The 14301-nt window shown below is 34.3% G+C and overlaps 2 protein-coding genes across 2 annotated transcripts; one reads left to right on the plus strand and one right to left on the minus strand.

The window, feature by feature from the left end:
- The first annotated feature begins 1011 nt into the window (after positions 1 to 1011).
- Positions 1012 to 3350, plus strand: LOC114388363 (60S ribosomal protein L6-like). The gene is made up of 4 exons (XM_028348799.1): positions 1012 to 1328; positions 2117 to 2223; positions 2701 to 2882; positions 2975 to 3350. Exons 1-4 carry the CDS (start codon positions 1075 to 1077, stop codon positions 3128 to 3130), a joined length of 699 nt encoding a protein of 232 aa, XP_028204600.1. The 5' UTR covers positions 1012 to 1074; the 3' UTR covers positions 3131 to 3350.
- Positions 3351 to 4958: 1608 nt separating this feature from the next.
- Positions 4959 to 8878, minus strand: LOC114387394 (FT-interacting protein 1-like). The gene has a single exon (XM_028347576.1). The coding sequence runs from the start codon at positions 7665 to 7667 to the stop codon at positions 5235 to 5237; it is 2433 nt and encodes an 810-aa protein (XP_028203377.1). The 5' UTR covers positions 7668 to 8878; the 3' UTR covers positions 4959 to 5234.
- Positions 8879 to 14301: the final 5423 nt, after the last annotated feature.

Consider the following 14301-nt stretch of genomic DNA (forward strand, 5'->3'; position numbering starts at 1 on the left):
AAGTCATAGTCTGTGTGCCAGTCATGTCCCAAGAGTGGGTTGTGACATTTATTGTCAAATAATAATATGATAAAGATCATGTTACGTTGTTGCTAACCATAATCTTACACCAAGTGATTGGACACAAATATTAATGTGTTGAAGTTAAGGTTAAATCATTTGCATAATACCGAGTTCGATCATTGACGAAAATAATTATTAATCAAGTTTTTAAGGTTATGATTTGTAAAAAACACTCACCTCCTTTGAAATACTTTTTTTTTAAGGTTATGATTTTTTAAATGATCATTCTCTTAAACATTTTCATTGTATAATTTCAATTGAAATACACACAAAAAGAAAACCAATCTGTATCAGGAGTATTTTTTATTTTTATTAAAATGAAAAGTGAGTAATAAAAATAGGAAAAAAACAGGACTGTAATTCGCATGGGCCTCTTAGGTCCTTCCCCTGCGAGAAAGAAGGGTGTTGTTAGGTGCACCCAGCATTATTGCTAGTGCACCCAACACTTAATGGTAAAAGTAAAAAATGTTCCTATATAAAAGGTTTACGAATCAAGTTGATCCGTATGCTTAAAATATCAACATACGGATCAACTTGATCTATATGCTTAAAATAGCAACATATGAATCAATTTGATCCATAAAAGGCTTACAGATCAACTTGATCCGTAAGCCTTTTACGGATCAACTTGATCCGTATGCTTAAAATATCAACATACGGATCAACTTGATCGGTAAAAGGCTTATGGATCAAGTTGATCCGTAAGGATTTTACGGATCAAGTTGATCCGTATATTTAAAATATCAACATATGGATCAACTTGATCCATAAGTCTTTTACGAACCACCCTCTCACGCACACCCAGCACAAATGAGGGGCAGTTTTGGCATTTTGAAAAAAATGCTGGGTTCACCTAGCAAACCCGAGAACGAACGAGTATTTTCACAAAGCCCGGCCCAACAGAAACAACAACACGGTGCGTTTTCAGGCGCATATATAAACCATTGTTAGGGTTTTGTGTCACCAGCCTCAGCAGAAGCAGAACGAGGAGAAGCAGAAGGAGCAAAAGCAATGGCGCCGAAGAAGCCGAGAACCACGACAAGGAATCCTGATTTGGTTAGGGGGATTGGCAAGTATTCCAGGTCGCAGATGTACCACAAGAGGGGCATCTGGGCCATCAAGGCCAAAAACGGTGGCGTTTTGCCCCGCCACGATCCCAAGCCCAAGCCCGAGGCCCCGGCCCAGAAGCCGCCCAAGTTCTACCCCGCGGACGATGTTAAGAAGCCCCTCGTCAACAAGCACAAGCCCAAACCCGCGAAACTCAGGTGCTTGGTTCGATAGTGTTAGTTGCATTCGTTGTTTTTAAGACTCGTGTGTGTTTGTGTGTTTAAGGATTTGATTTGCTAGCTTTGGTAGGTTTTTTAGTGATCTTATTGAGGGTAGAAAATGTGGAAAAATGATTTTTTTTTTGGAACTTGTTTTTGAGTTGGGGAAGTGGGATGAGGTGCAGATTGAACAAACGTGATTTCAATGTGAAATGTTAACTGGTAAAGTGAGCATTGTGTGTTTTAATATTATGATTTGTTGGCTATGATGGGTTTTTGAACATTCCATTGTAGGAGAATGTTGTAAGAGATTTTATTTGTGACTATTTATTTAAAACCTTGTGGGTGGAGGAAGGAGTTGCAAATTAAAGTTAATATGCCAACGCTAGATATTAACTAGTAAAGTAACACATTTTGTGTGTTTTAATAAATTTGTTATATTTGATTTGTTAGATGTAATGGGTACTGTTTCTGTTTTAGTGGTTTTATAATTAGAATATGTGAAAACTGTTACTTATTTATCGTTTCAAGCTTAGGAGGTGGAATGAGATGCTGATTGGGGTATAGTCAATAAGTCATGTTAATGTCAGTTTTTAGTTGATAAAATTTGAAGTGTGTTTTCTTAATTTGTTTGCTTTTTTCATTTGCTTTATGGGATGTTCCAATGTTTTCGATATTGAATGATAAAATTGACTGTTTTCCAACGAAAATTCCTAATATTTTGAACTGTAATTTGTATGTGTTGTTCCAATAAGTGGGGTTTATATTTGGTTTGCTTTGATATTCAGGGCTAGCATTACTCCAGGGACTGTGTTGATCCTGCTTGCTGGGAGGTTCAAGGGAAAGAGGGTTGTTTTCCTGAAGCAGCTCCCATCTGGATTGCTTCTTGTAACTGGTGTGTGATGTTTGTGATGAGATTAACTTCAATTCATTTAGTTTTTGCCTGATGAGCTTTGTTGGTGGCAAGTTATTTATTTTTTGCGTTTATAATAGTTCATCAAGTTAATCTGATTGCTCTAGTATATGTTCTTATTTTAATCTGGTTGCCAAAAGCTCCCTCTTATGTTTGTTGGCTGTTCTTCAAAATGCTTAGTTCTGTTTTGTAGAACATAATAATGTCTAGGAAACAATTCTTCCTTCTGCTCCCACCAAACTGATACTTGATATTGCCAAGATAGTTTTTCTTTGTGAAAATTCTAGTGATTATGTCTTTGAGTGTGCTTTAGAATGTATTTCTATGGAGTTTTAGATGTGCATTGATGAAGGTAGTTACTAATTTCGAAATGTTACTCATGTGCTATGATGTGATTTGGATTTGTACCTTAACCGAAATGTGGTATTTCTTCCAGTATTGATGTCTTTGTCGTTTTAGGTCCCTTTAAGATCAATGGGGTTCCTCTCAGAAGGGTGAACCAATCGTATGTCATTGGTACATCCACAAAGGTGGACATCTCTGGTGTTAATGTTGATAAATTTGATGACAAGTACTTTGCCAAGGAAGCCAAGAAAAAGAAAACAAAGGGCGAAGGCGAGTTCTTCGAGGCAGAGAAGGAGGTTGGTTTGACAGTTTTGTTTTAATGCTTCCCTTGTTATTTTGAGTTGCTTCTATGATGCTGATTTCTATTATCATTTTTATCCATTTGTAGGAGAAAAATGTGCTTCCCCAAGAAAAGAAAGATGACCAAAAAACCGTGGACACTACTCTGTTAAAGGCCATTGAGAGTGTTCCAGACCTCAAGTCTTACTTGGGTGCTAGGTTTTCTTTGAAGGCCGGAGTGAAGCCCCATGAGCTAGTCTTCTAGAGTGCTAAATTTATTTTCTTCATTCTGTTTTTGTCGAAGCTTGGTCCCAATAGTTGTACTGTTTTTTCATCATGATAATGAACATTGTTCAAGAGTTTTTTATTCCAGTTTTGGTTCTAGTAATTTTATACTTCTATAATTCTACTAAAAATGAAGTAACATTGATATGCCAGTTCCTTATACATTATTGATAATCGAATGTGACGTTATCTGAGTGTTAATATGCGTATCTTTTACATTTGGTGCAGTAGTGCATGTATGTACTTCAAAATGCATTGACACAACAAAAAGAAGGAACGATTTTTCCCTTCGTCTTTAAGTCGCTTCAAACATAAGCTGAAGCCTGAAGGAACTAAATCACTCGGTAACAATCGCTCCATTAAGAACTTCAAATTTTATGTACCTTTTCACTTGTGTATTGATCCAACAAAAATCAAAATTCAGTGATTAAACCATTTAATCCCTTTCTTAAATTTACAGCAAGACTTTTTAATACTTAAATATACAAAATTACTCTTGTTGAAATGGTTGATCCATAACATGTCATTCCATCTCCAATTTCGCTGATAACAATTGCTTTCACTTACTAGTGCACAATGTGTGTATGGATTCTTTTTGAAGTTGATGTTATGGCAGCAATCGAACAAGAAGGAAAGAAATGTAAAATGTAAATGGACTTCACCAATGTTATAAGAAAAATGTTTTTTTAATGTAATTAAGATATTAAATTATTCTTATTTTTACATATTTTTTATTAGATATTTATGTCATTGTATATTTATACATTTTCTTTCCGTCTGCTTTTAGTAATAAAAAAGAGTTTTTTTTTATCTTTCTTTTCTAAACTTAACAAAGCATGAAATCTACTATCAATCAATGTGTTATAAATTTGTGAGTAAAACATGAAAAACTATTATTTATCTCATTCTGTGCAATTCATTTCTTTGTATTTAGTCGTGAATGTTTGGAAAGAGAACATTGATGTAGAGGTAAATCAAATCTTGTTTAGTAGAATTTTATATGTTTCATTAATCAACCTTATCGTGCATCACACTTAAGTTAAGAATTAGAATCAGGTATACATTAATTTTTTTTTCTTTTTTTATTTCCTTCTTCTTCTGCAACTTTTTTCTCTTGTTTCTTTTTCTTCTTATTTTGTTTTACAAATTTCTAATTAAAAGTTTAAAAAATCATATTTCTTTAATTTGATTTTTCTTTATTTGATTTCTACTATTTAAAAATCCAACATTTACAATCTTCAACGTGTGTCTTCCCGTTTTATTCCACAACTCTATATAGTAACTGTCATTTCTTTCAAATTCAACCATACACAAGCCATAACTCAATACACAAACCAAATCTATCTATTGTTTCACTTTCAAATATCACTCACTTCATGTAATTAAAATTACATTTCTACTATGTAATTGATGATCCTAACCTTATTCCGTGTCTTAGTAATATATTTTTTGGATAAGAAGATTACTCGAAAAATTATTAGGTAGTACTAGATTATATGGTTTCTGTTAATCTCTACGTGACACATATTCAAACATTTTTTTTAAATTATAAAAACATAAACACATGTTACCTAAAGATTAGTTAAGACTATAGATATGTGGCGATCTTGAACCCCTAACTAGTTTTCTGATAACTCCGGAGTCTTATCTTTTGTTCTATTGAGATTCACCAGTGAGATGACTACACACCAAAACTATGTTGAGCTTACTACTACCATAGATTGACCTCATGATGTACTACTATCATAGTCCATTTAAAACAAATGATGTTGGACCACGAAAGTGATGGTATGGTTTTCATTAGTATCCTTTAACCGTATGTCAAACTTACAACGAGCAATTTGCATAATTAGATCTGAGTTATCATTGATATTGCCTAGATAAATTTACAGAACTGACAAACTATGATGCATACAACCATTTCAGTTTTGTGCAAAGGATAAACTCTGATGCACAATCTTAATCTGGGGTCTAACATTTATGTCAAGTAACATTGATGAGAAATGCCATTAAGTTACAAGTTTTTTTTAAAGAAAGAACTACACGAACTGAATAAAATCCACACTGAAGCCTTACACTATGCATCACAACATGCTATCTGTTCTAGCTGGAAGCCTCTTGAAGAAGTTGCTGGGCACAGAAGGCAGCTTGCTACGAAACTTGGGATGCCGCAGATAGTACAAGCCTGTTACCATAGCCACCACTTTTGGTGGTGTTGCATAGAGAACCACAGCAGAACAAAGGCTGAACACTACAAAGAAGCTGGTTGCCCTGGGGTCTCTCCAACTCAGTAGAGACTGAAACCTCTCTCCCTGTGTTGCTATGTCCCCAACAACTGTTTGAATCCTTCCCGCAACACTTCGAAGCCTGTCATACCTCATTTTCACCACATCATGTGGTCTAGAAGTTGGGAATGTGTCGAACTCTTCGTCGAGTTCATCGGGGTGAACCACTTCTGCCCATGAGAGTTTTGTGTCCATGTGGGGTGGGTGTCTAGGCCTAAACCTATAGTTCCACAGGCCAATCAAGAACATGTAGAGGAACAAGGTTGGAAGTATCAATTCAGGGTAGCAAATGAGTATGAGGAAGAGAATGTGAACTAGGATTGATGTGATGGGGTTCTTCCAATGGCAAACTTGGCTAAACCATTGCCCCATTGTGATGATGCCAGAGAAAAGTGACATGATGCGGAAGAAGTTGGCTTTGCTTCTTCTCATGCTCCACATATGGGAATCAACATCCAACATGTACTCTACTACCTCCTTCCTGAGGGGAGGTTCAGCTCTTCCAAGCCTCACAGCCACAATGTTCATGGCTTGGTACCTCAAATTCTCTACTTGGTTAACGATGAAAGGGCGCAAGTAATGCTGCTTTGGAAGCAAGGGTTGGCCATAAATGTAAACCATGTTAGCCAGTGAGAGGCTAGTGAACCTCACTGCTAGCTGAAGCTCACCCATTTTCTTGACACCATGTGGGTGCAAAACAAGAAGGGGATGGCTATGAGTGTATATCCTATGAGCTTCAAGTGTTGAGAGCCTAATTCTTACCTTTCCAATTCTTGAATCCCTGGCTGCAGTGCCAGCAGTGGCTTTTTCCCCTCCTCCTAAATGGCAGTTGTCAAAAACACCAAGTGTTATTACAGTGCAAGGATCATAAATCTCCCATGTGTATTGCTCATTCCATTTTGGACTAAAATTGTCAAGAATTGTTCTGGTTCTGACCCATTTTTGGCCATACTTGGCAACACAATATGCATCCGTGGTGCCGCGGCCATCCCTCATCTTCATTGGGAGGAGTCCTTGTGCTCCTAAGATCCCTACTTCAAGCACCCCAATAGGCTGCTTCCATAGCTGTCTAGCTGTTGGTCTTTGGTCACTTGAGTACAAAGTGGACTCATCAAGGACATGGTATCCACCTTCAAGGGAAATTCTTAGGTGAATCCTGCTTGAAAACTTAAGCTCATTTCTCCTATCAGCTTCCATCATTCCAAAACCAAACTTCTCAAGATTGAACCAGCGTGAATGAACTGGCCTGTGGTCTAGCCGCTTCTCAAAGAGGGTCAGTGGCAAGATTATCTTCCCAAGTACTTCATCTCTTGAAGGGTGCACGCGATCCTCCACAGTGATAGTCAACTGCTCCTCAAATGGTTCAGCTGCCACAAATACCAAATCTTCATTCCAAAGTGGTGTGGTTGTCCTAGTTGGACATATCTTGGTCCTCAACACTTGGCTCCCCATCTGAGCCTTGACAAAAACCTCTGGCAGCCGGTTTCTGTCACTCGGTATCACATCTTGTGCTTCAATGGCATTCACCCTGAGATACCACAGTTTTGGTGACACATAAACCTTTGATCTGACATTGAAAACACCCTCTCCAGACACAGTGGCAGCATCAGAATGCCATGCCTCTGAGAAGGCTTCATCAGCTTGAGTTCCCATCCACACTGCAAGCATGATATCACCCCTCACCTTCCCTTCTCCTCGCCGGTCCTCGAGCCTGTACCATTGAGGAGCCAATGGACTGTCTGGGGGAACTCTGGTTGGAACCTCATTGAGATCAAAGGCCACCCTTCCAATATAATCATCTCTTCCAAGCATTTCTTTGTCTTTGACAATGACTTCCAGAACAGAAGATTGAATTCTGTCTTTGGAGAAAGCATACACTTGGTTCCATTCTGGGTTGGTTTTCTTCTCTATGTGCTTTGTTCTTCCTTTGTAGTTCCCCAGCTTCACTTCCACATAAGGATCACAGCTTGAGGTGAGAGTGCTGGGGGAAAGATCTTTGGCTTTCACCACCCTAACATACAGATAGAACATCTGCTCAACAAGGTCATATGTGCTTGAGAATCTTTCACCACCAATCCACCCTCTTCTGGCATTAGGCCACCGGTCACCACCGAGTTGTGGATCAGTCTCCCTCAGATTGTAGTCTTCATCTTGGCTACTAGGATGGACTTCAGGGCCAACCGAGTGCATTGTGACTGGAGCACCTCTTTGTCTTCTCTTTATTGAAATCATTGGCTGCTGGTGAACTTGGTTTTTGTGTAGTTGCTGTGTTATATCTCTTGGATAGGCTTTATGGTTTTGTCTTTTGGATCTTGATCTGTATCATTGGCACTAGACTGAGCTGTTGCAGAGTGGAAATTTGTCACTGCAGCTGAGTTTACTTTCTCAGCTTCTTCTGTGATTGATTTTGGGGTCAGCTTCTGATGTTATGTCAGTAATGTCTATAGTTTCTGTGGTTGGGGTGGACAATGAGGAAGACTAGTATAATTGGATTTGGATTCCGGTACTTTTTGGTGAAGTTGGGGATGAAAGTTTTTCTGATTCTGAAGTAATAATGAAACAACGAGCTTTGGTTTTGGACTGCGATGATGCAATATAAATTTTCAGGCCACTCTCACCCTTGACAGAAAAGAAAAACCACTTCTTCTCTAAAGGGTAAGTGTGATAAATTTCCTCACTTCCTTAACAAGATTAGAGCAAGGAATTCTTACCCTTCGAAGGAAGTTTTGGCCCGGAATAGGTCTCCTCTAGTGGTAGACTGAGACTTCAATAATTTGGTGATGTTAACGTTTGATTGCATCCAAATGGAATAACAGTTTGTGATTCCTAGTGGGGTTGAGGTTCTTTGGAACAATTCTGGTTCTGCTAAGTTGGTTTTCAAAGTCTACTTCAACAAATGCACTTGTTGATCATGAGCATCAATGATCTCCACTACCACCTTTCATATCCTTTTCTTCTTGGTGTTCTATGCCCCGGGAAGCTAAAGCTTATGTGGCTATCCACAAGTAACCCAATATTCGATTCTGAAGCAACCAAATTTTACTTAAGAAGGCAAAAGATGGAAGAAAACGCAGTAATGGTTGTCTCACTTTCCCACACAATAGAAGTGCTCACTACTTCTTTGGTTTAAGAAAGGAATAATTTGATGAAGAAGCTGCATGAACTTTAGTAATCTCAATATGTGAAATTAAAAAAGGAAGGAGGGAAAAAGCTTGAGATTGATCTAACACAAGGATGAGTTATCTTAATGGTTACAAAATATGAGACTAGTTACTTGGTATGAAACATGGAATGCTAAATGGTAAATAATTTAATAATGCAGTTTCAATTTGTTTTTACCAAGGTTTGTGTTAAGGTAATGTAGTTGCTTAATGAGTAGGGTTATTTGCTTAAAGGGAACTAGTTGAAAGGATCAGTTCTTTCTTCTATGTGCAGCAATGCCAAAGTAGAGAAAAAAGTGAGTGAAATAGACGTGAAAGGCAGATTTGAAACAGCAAGAAAGCAAAGGTGGCTTAGCTCCAAGGGCTTGTGTTGTGCGACATTGCCCAAAGATGCTTTCCCTTGTGCTTTATTTTCCTTCTCCTTTTAAGAGTTATGTTATAATTATAATTATAATTTCTCTCTTCTATCTTCAGATTGCTTACATTTTTTATTTTAATTTTTTACCTTGCCAACTCAATAATCCCTGCCAAAAGTTGTCATAAGTGCTTTGGAGTCAATTTTTTAGCTGGGTCAGGTCATTGCTGCAACCCACAAAGGATGGGCAAAGAACAAAAGGTGATGCAGTGACATAATTTTTTTAACTAAAAGTCGGTTCTGGCTAAGATACATAGTGATGCTTTTTGAAGTTGTTCATTACTTCCATGGATGAATATTTGCCTCGAGATTAGAAAGTTTTCCTAGTTACGGAATTTATCACGTGTACAAATGTAATTAGATTGAACTCATTTTTGGAAATGACTTAAAAAATTTAAAATGAATTTTATTGAGACACACCGATAAAGGTTTTAATATTTCCATTTAATAATAAATGATCATATTTCATATTATAATTGAAAATTAATAAATTTTGAATATCATACTATTTTAATATTTTGTTTGGGATCACATATATTATTCATTAGAGACAATTTTATTCCAATAGGTTGAATCATTATATGCAACAATTTTTTTTTCAAATATTTAACACAATTGTGGAACCTTGAACTCGAGATCATTACTTAAGTTAGAATAATCAAGCATTAATTGATTCGCACGCTCAATGATATTTTTGTTTGGATTAACAGAGATGAAAGAAATAAAAAGGATGAAATTCATAAAACAAAAGAATGAAAAATTGTGTTTTTTGGATGGGTAGAAAAAGAAAGTGAAAAATTTCCTCTCCATTTATTTAGATGAGTAGAAAAGAGAATGGATAAATTGTGACGCCCTAAAATCTATTATCAATAAACATGCACTTTTCCTTTAAAGTAAACTCATTACTAATGTAATTGTGTTCATTAATCCAATTGTAGAAATGTTTTACCTTAAGAAAACGTTAGAAATTCTTATTCTTTTTAGTCCTTTATGCATACAAGTCGTGACGGAAATATAAATTGTTCTTTGATACAAGCAAAAGTGTTTTGAATGTAAATCATACATTTTTTTTAATGAAGAGAAGGAGAATTATTATAAACTGAAGTTGTTGAATTATATAATAAAGGACGATTCATTGCGATAAATACTAAATTTGAAGCCGAGGATACATTAGAGTGTGGATATGTCCCAAAATACATAAAATAAAAGTTGATGACCGCAAGTACATACAAAATATTTGGACCTAAGTCTACTCATACATATGCAAAAGAAAGGAGGACACTCAGTCCCAAAGCAATCACCACTGACCCAATCCTAGGAGAGAAATTTTATGCAAAAAGGGGTGAGTCAAGAGTCAACAATTAAGATGTCCTTAACAGTGGGACTCTCTAGATGAGACATCCTACTTATCCTCATCGGGATCCTCCTGACTGCTTTCCTCCACAAGCCAGCCTACTCTTGGGGGAAGCTCCCCACCAACTGTTGTTGCGCCATTCCTCCTCTAACATCTCTAGATCCTCCTTGATCTCATTGTCCTCCTCGGTTGTAACAACTTAAATTCTTTTTCCGAAATTTTTGCTCCAAACACTATTTAAATAATAAATTATGGAATACACATCATTAACTTTTAATTTCTATTTCTAAGTTGGCAAGATATCTCATCAATTTTTTTTTTTGTTTTTTATAAATAAGATAAAATAAAATAAAGTAAAATAAGTGTGTTGCTTGGAAAGCATTAAGTTTTCATGTCGCAATTAAATTCGTAAATAAATGAACAGAGATTTATGATACAAAACCTTGTACATAAATAAAGCAATTAAATAGTGTCACGATAGAAGAAATTTGGATATAACCCAAAGTGTAAAAGTAGTGAAACGATCGATATACATATGTTACATAAAAAAATACATTTACAATGAAGATCCCATCCCTCCAAATGCATCAAATTATCAAAAAGGATCTAGGATTAGAGCATATCACTACCCGACTATAAGTACTGAACTAACGCCTAAGGTATAGACACAGGAAGGTAATCAATCCTTCTCTTCCTCAAACTAAGGCTCTAAGTCTCGTAAAAGCTCATGATACTCTTCCTCCTCATCGCACGTCATATCGATGTGATCTCTTGATCCTCAATGGTGGGACGTATTAACTCGAATCTCCAACTTAGGATATTACCTCTCACATCAAACCTCACTGGGTTACTATGAATTCTTGAGCATAGTAAGGCACCTCCATGCCCAGATAAAAACTGATGTCTTCAAACCACTCAGTTGCTGGCGAGACCTAAATCCCCAAGGAATGAAGCAGTATCGAAAGTGATCGATGGTGATGGGTATGACATCTGGTCTATCTATTGACACCATATGCACTAGAGTGTGACACGTGTTGGTTGTAGGGGTGAGTCCTCCGCTCCTCAAACGCCACAAACAACAAATAAAACCATAGTATACAATTTACGTAACCACTGCATGTGGTTGTCTAAGCAAACAACATTATCGCGTCCTTAGTGCATAACTATTCCACTTGTTTCACAATAGGGCCCAACCACTGCCACCAAGCCTCCTAGGTCATGATGGTCTTATACTTTTATGTGGATGATAGTCGAGAGTGATCGTCATATAAAGATACAATGTACATCGATCCCCAGCTCCCAACTCAAAAGGCATAGTCTTAAAGCCAGCCAAAAATAACAAAGTGAGGCCTGTGAGCTCCGAATACCAAATGAGTGCATCAAATGTCGGGTAGTCACACTCACTAATTCAGTTAGGTCTCGTGAACCTCTTTGTCCACTAAATCTTAATGTATCTCTGACCATCATTCATTTTCTCAACACAACCTCATCATTCACAGATGGCATAGAACCTTTCAGTTCTTTACTCTTCCTTTGGGATAATTTTTTTATTAACACAACTTCAGTATATAATTTATTATTATTAAGCATAATTTTTAAATATTATTAAAAATACTATTTTTTATATGTTAAAATACACAATTTTATTATTATAGTAATTACAACTAACATATATTGTGATATGAATTAGGAAAATTAATTATGATCAATATATATTTTAATTAAAATAATGAAAATTATTTTAAATATATGTAATATGATTATTTTCTATTTCATAATGAATGAAATCTAGTAGAAAATGCTATAACATTGTTTTTATAATATTTTAAACAAAGATGATATGATTACTTTCATTGTTATAACATTGTTTTTTATAATACTTTGGATTTATTGAAATATTATTTTATCATATTATTTAAATTACTTCCTTATCTACCACATAAATAATTTTTTAATACTCTGTTATATTGTATCTTAAAGATTATAGTCTACTAGATATATAATAAACTAATATCTATAATAGATATAAATAATCAATAACTAAAAATTTCATAAAATTATTTAAATTACTATCTTACCTAACAAATAAATTATTTTTTATTACTGTGTTTTATTGTATCTTAAAGATTATAATCTACTAGATATATAATGAACTAATATTTATAATGAATAGAAATAAACAATAATTAAAAATATTATACTTTACAATATATGATCAAAATAAAAAAATAATTGTATATGATTCCTAATATAAATAAAATATTTATATATTTAAAATATTTTATAAAAAATTCATGAATAGCTTTTACCCGTGCATGACATGAGTCATACACTCTAATATCTAATATTGAAATTTAATTCTAAAGTAATACTTTAGGTAATTTAATAATTTATTTAATTTTAATTAGCTTAACCTTTTTATGTATTAGGCATATTTCTTTGATTTTTTTTATAAAGAAAATGGCTATTCTTAGTTGAGGGTTAAATAACTTACTTTAAATTTATTAAAATTCTTTTTGAAAATTTAAACTTTTAGAAAATATTATATGTTTTTTTAAATTGAAAATAGATGGGTTAAATAATTGTTTTTTCAAGATTACTTCAACAAAAATTCAAAGGTTAACATTGTTTCAAGATTAATTCAAGATCAAGCTTTTGTCTCAAAATAAGGTGTTTTCAAGAGATCAAGGCTCTGGTAATCGATTACCAGAAGACAATATTAAAAAATAAATTTTAAAAATGATTTTGAATTTGAATTTTAAATCATGTAATCGAGATTACTAGAAGACAATCTTGAAAAATAACTTTTAAAAATGGTTTTGAATTTGAATTTTGAATCATGTAATCGATTACGAGCAACGACACTTCAGAAAACACTTTAAAAAGTCATGACCGTTCAAAATATAACAGTGTAATCGATTACCAGAAACTTGTTATCGATTACTAGTGAAGAATTTAAAAAAAAAAATTGAAAAGACACATCTTTTCAAACCATTGTGAAAAAGCACGATGGATATATATATATATATATATATATATATATATATATATATATATATGTTTCGGACTTCAAAAAGCAAGAGAGATATTATAAGAGAACTTAATTGTCAAATGCTCCATCAATAACTCTTGGACAAACACTTACAAATCTGTTAAGAATTCATCTAAGAACTTCAAATTATATTATCATTTCTAAAGGAGAGAAATTCCTATAAGATCTTCAATTTGTATCATCCACTTTAAAGGGAGAGGGATCTTTTTGTTCATCTCAGAAAGTCAGTTGTAATTAAGAAACTGATTGTTTCTTGGGTTATGAGAATTGTAATTAAGAGACGGGATGTCTCTTAGAGAATCTTGAACATAAGGGCGAGGATCTCAAGGTGTGTTCAAAGTCTGTAAATTTAGAGAGATAGTGAAAAATCTAAGTGGGTTGCTTGAGGACTAGAAGTAGGCACGGGAAGAGGCCGAACAAGTATAAATCGAGTTTGTAATTCTCATACTTTATCTTATTTATTTTATTGCAATCAATTTTGTTTTGCACTTTTAAAGAACATTATTAAATTGACTATTGATTCTTCTTTTGCACTTTGAGTCTATCATTTAAAAGGGGGTTAAAGTTTGTTAGTGAAAAAATTTTGAAATTTAATTCATCCCTATCTAAGGTCACTTGTCTAACATAATTGAGGTTAAATTAGTAATTATAAATACTTATTATTAATGATTAATTTCTTAAAACAAGATTCATATACTAAATATTTTTAAATCCTATATATAAATTTGTTTTTATATTATTACATGTAAATTAATTTTTTTATTACACCTTACACCAAAATATTTACCCCATGCACTAGTTATTAAATATTCAAATATAGTATTGTAAAGATAAAAGTTATATTTTTAATTGTAATATTTTTTATTTAATTAATTTTAATTTTT

Source organism: Glycine soja, chromosome 15 (assembly GCF_004193775.1).
Source record: "Glycine soja cultivar W05 chromosome 15, ASM419377v2, whole genome shotgun sequence".
Lineage (NCBI taxonomy): Eukaryota > Viridiplantae > Streptophyta > Magnoliopsida > Fabales > Fabaceae > Glycine > Glycine soja.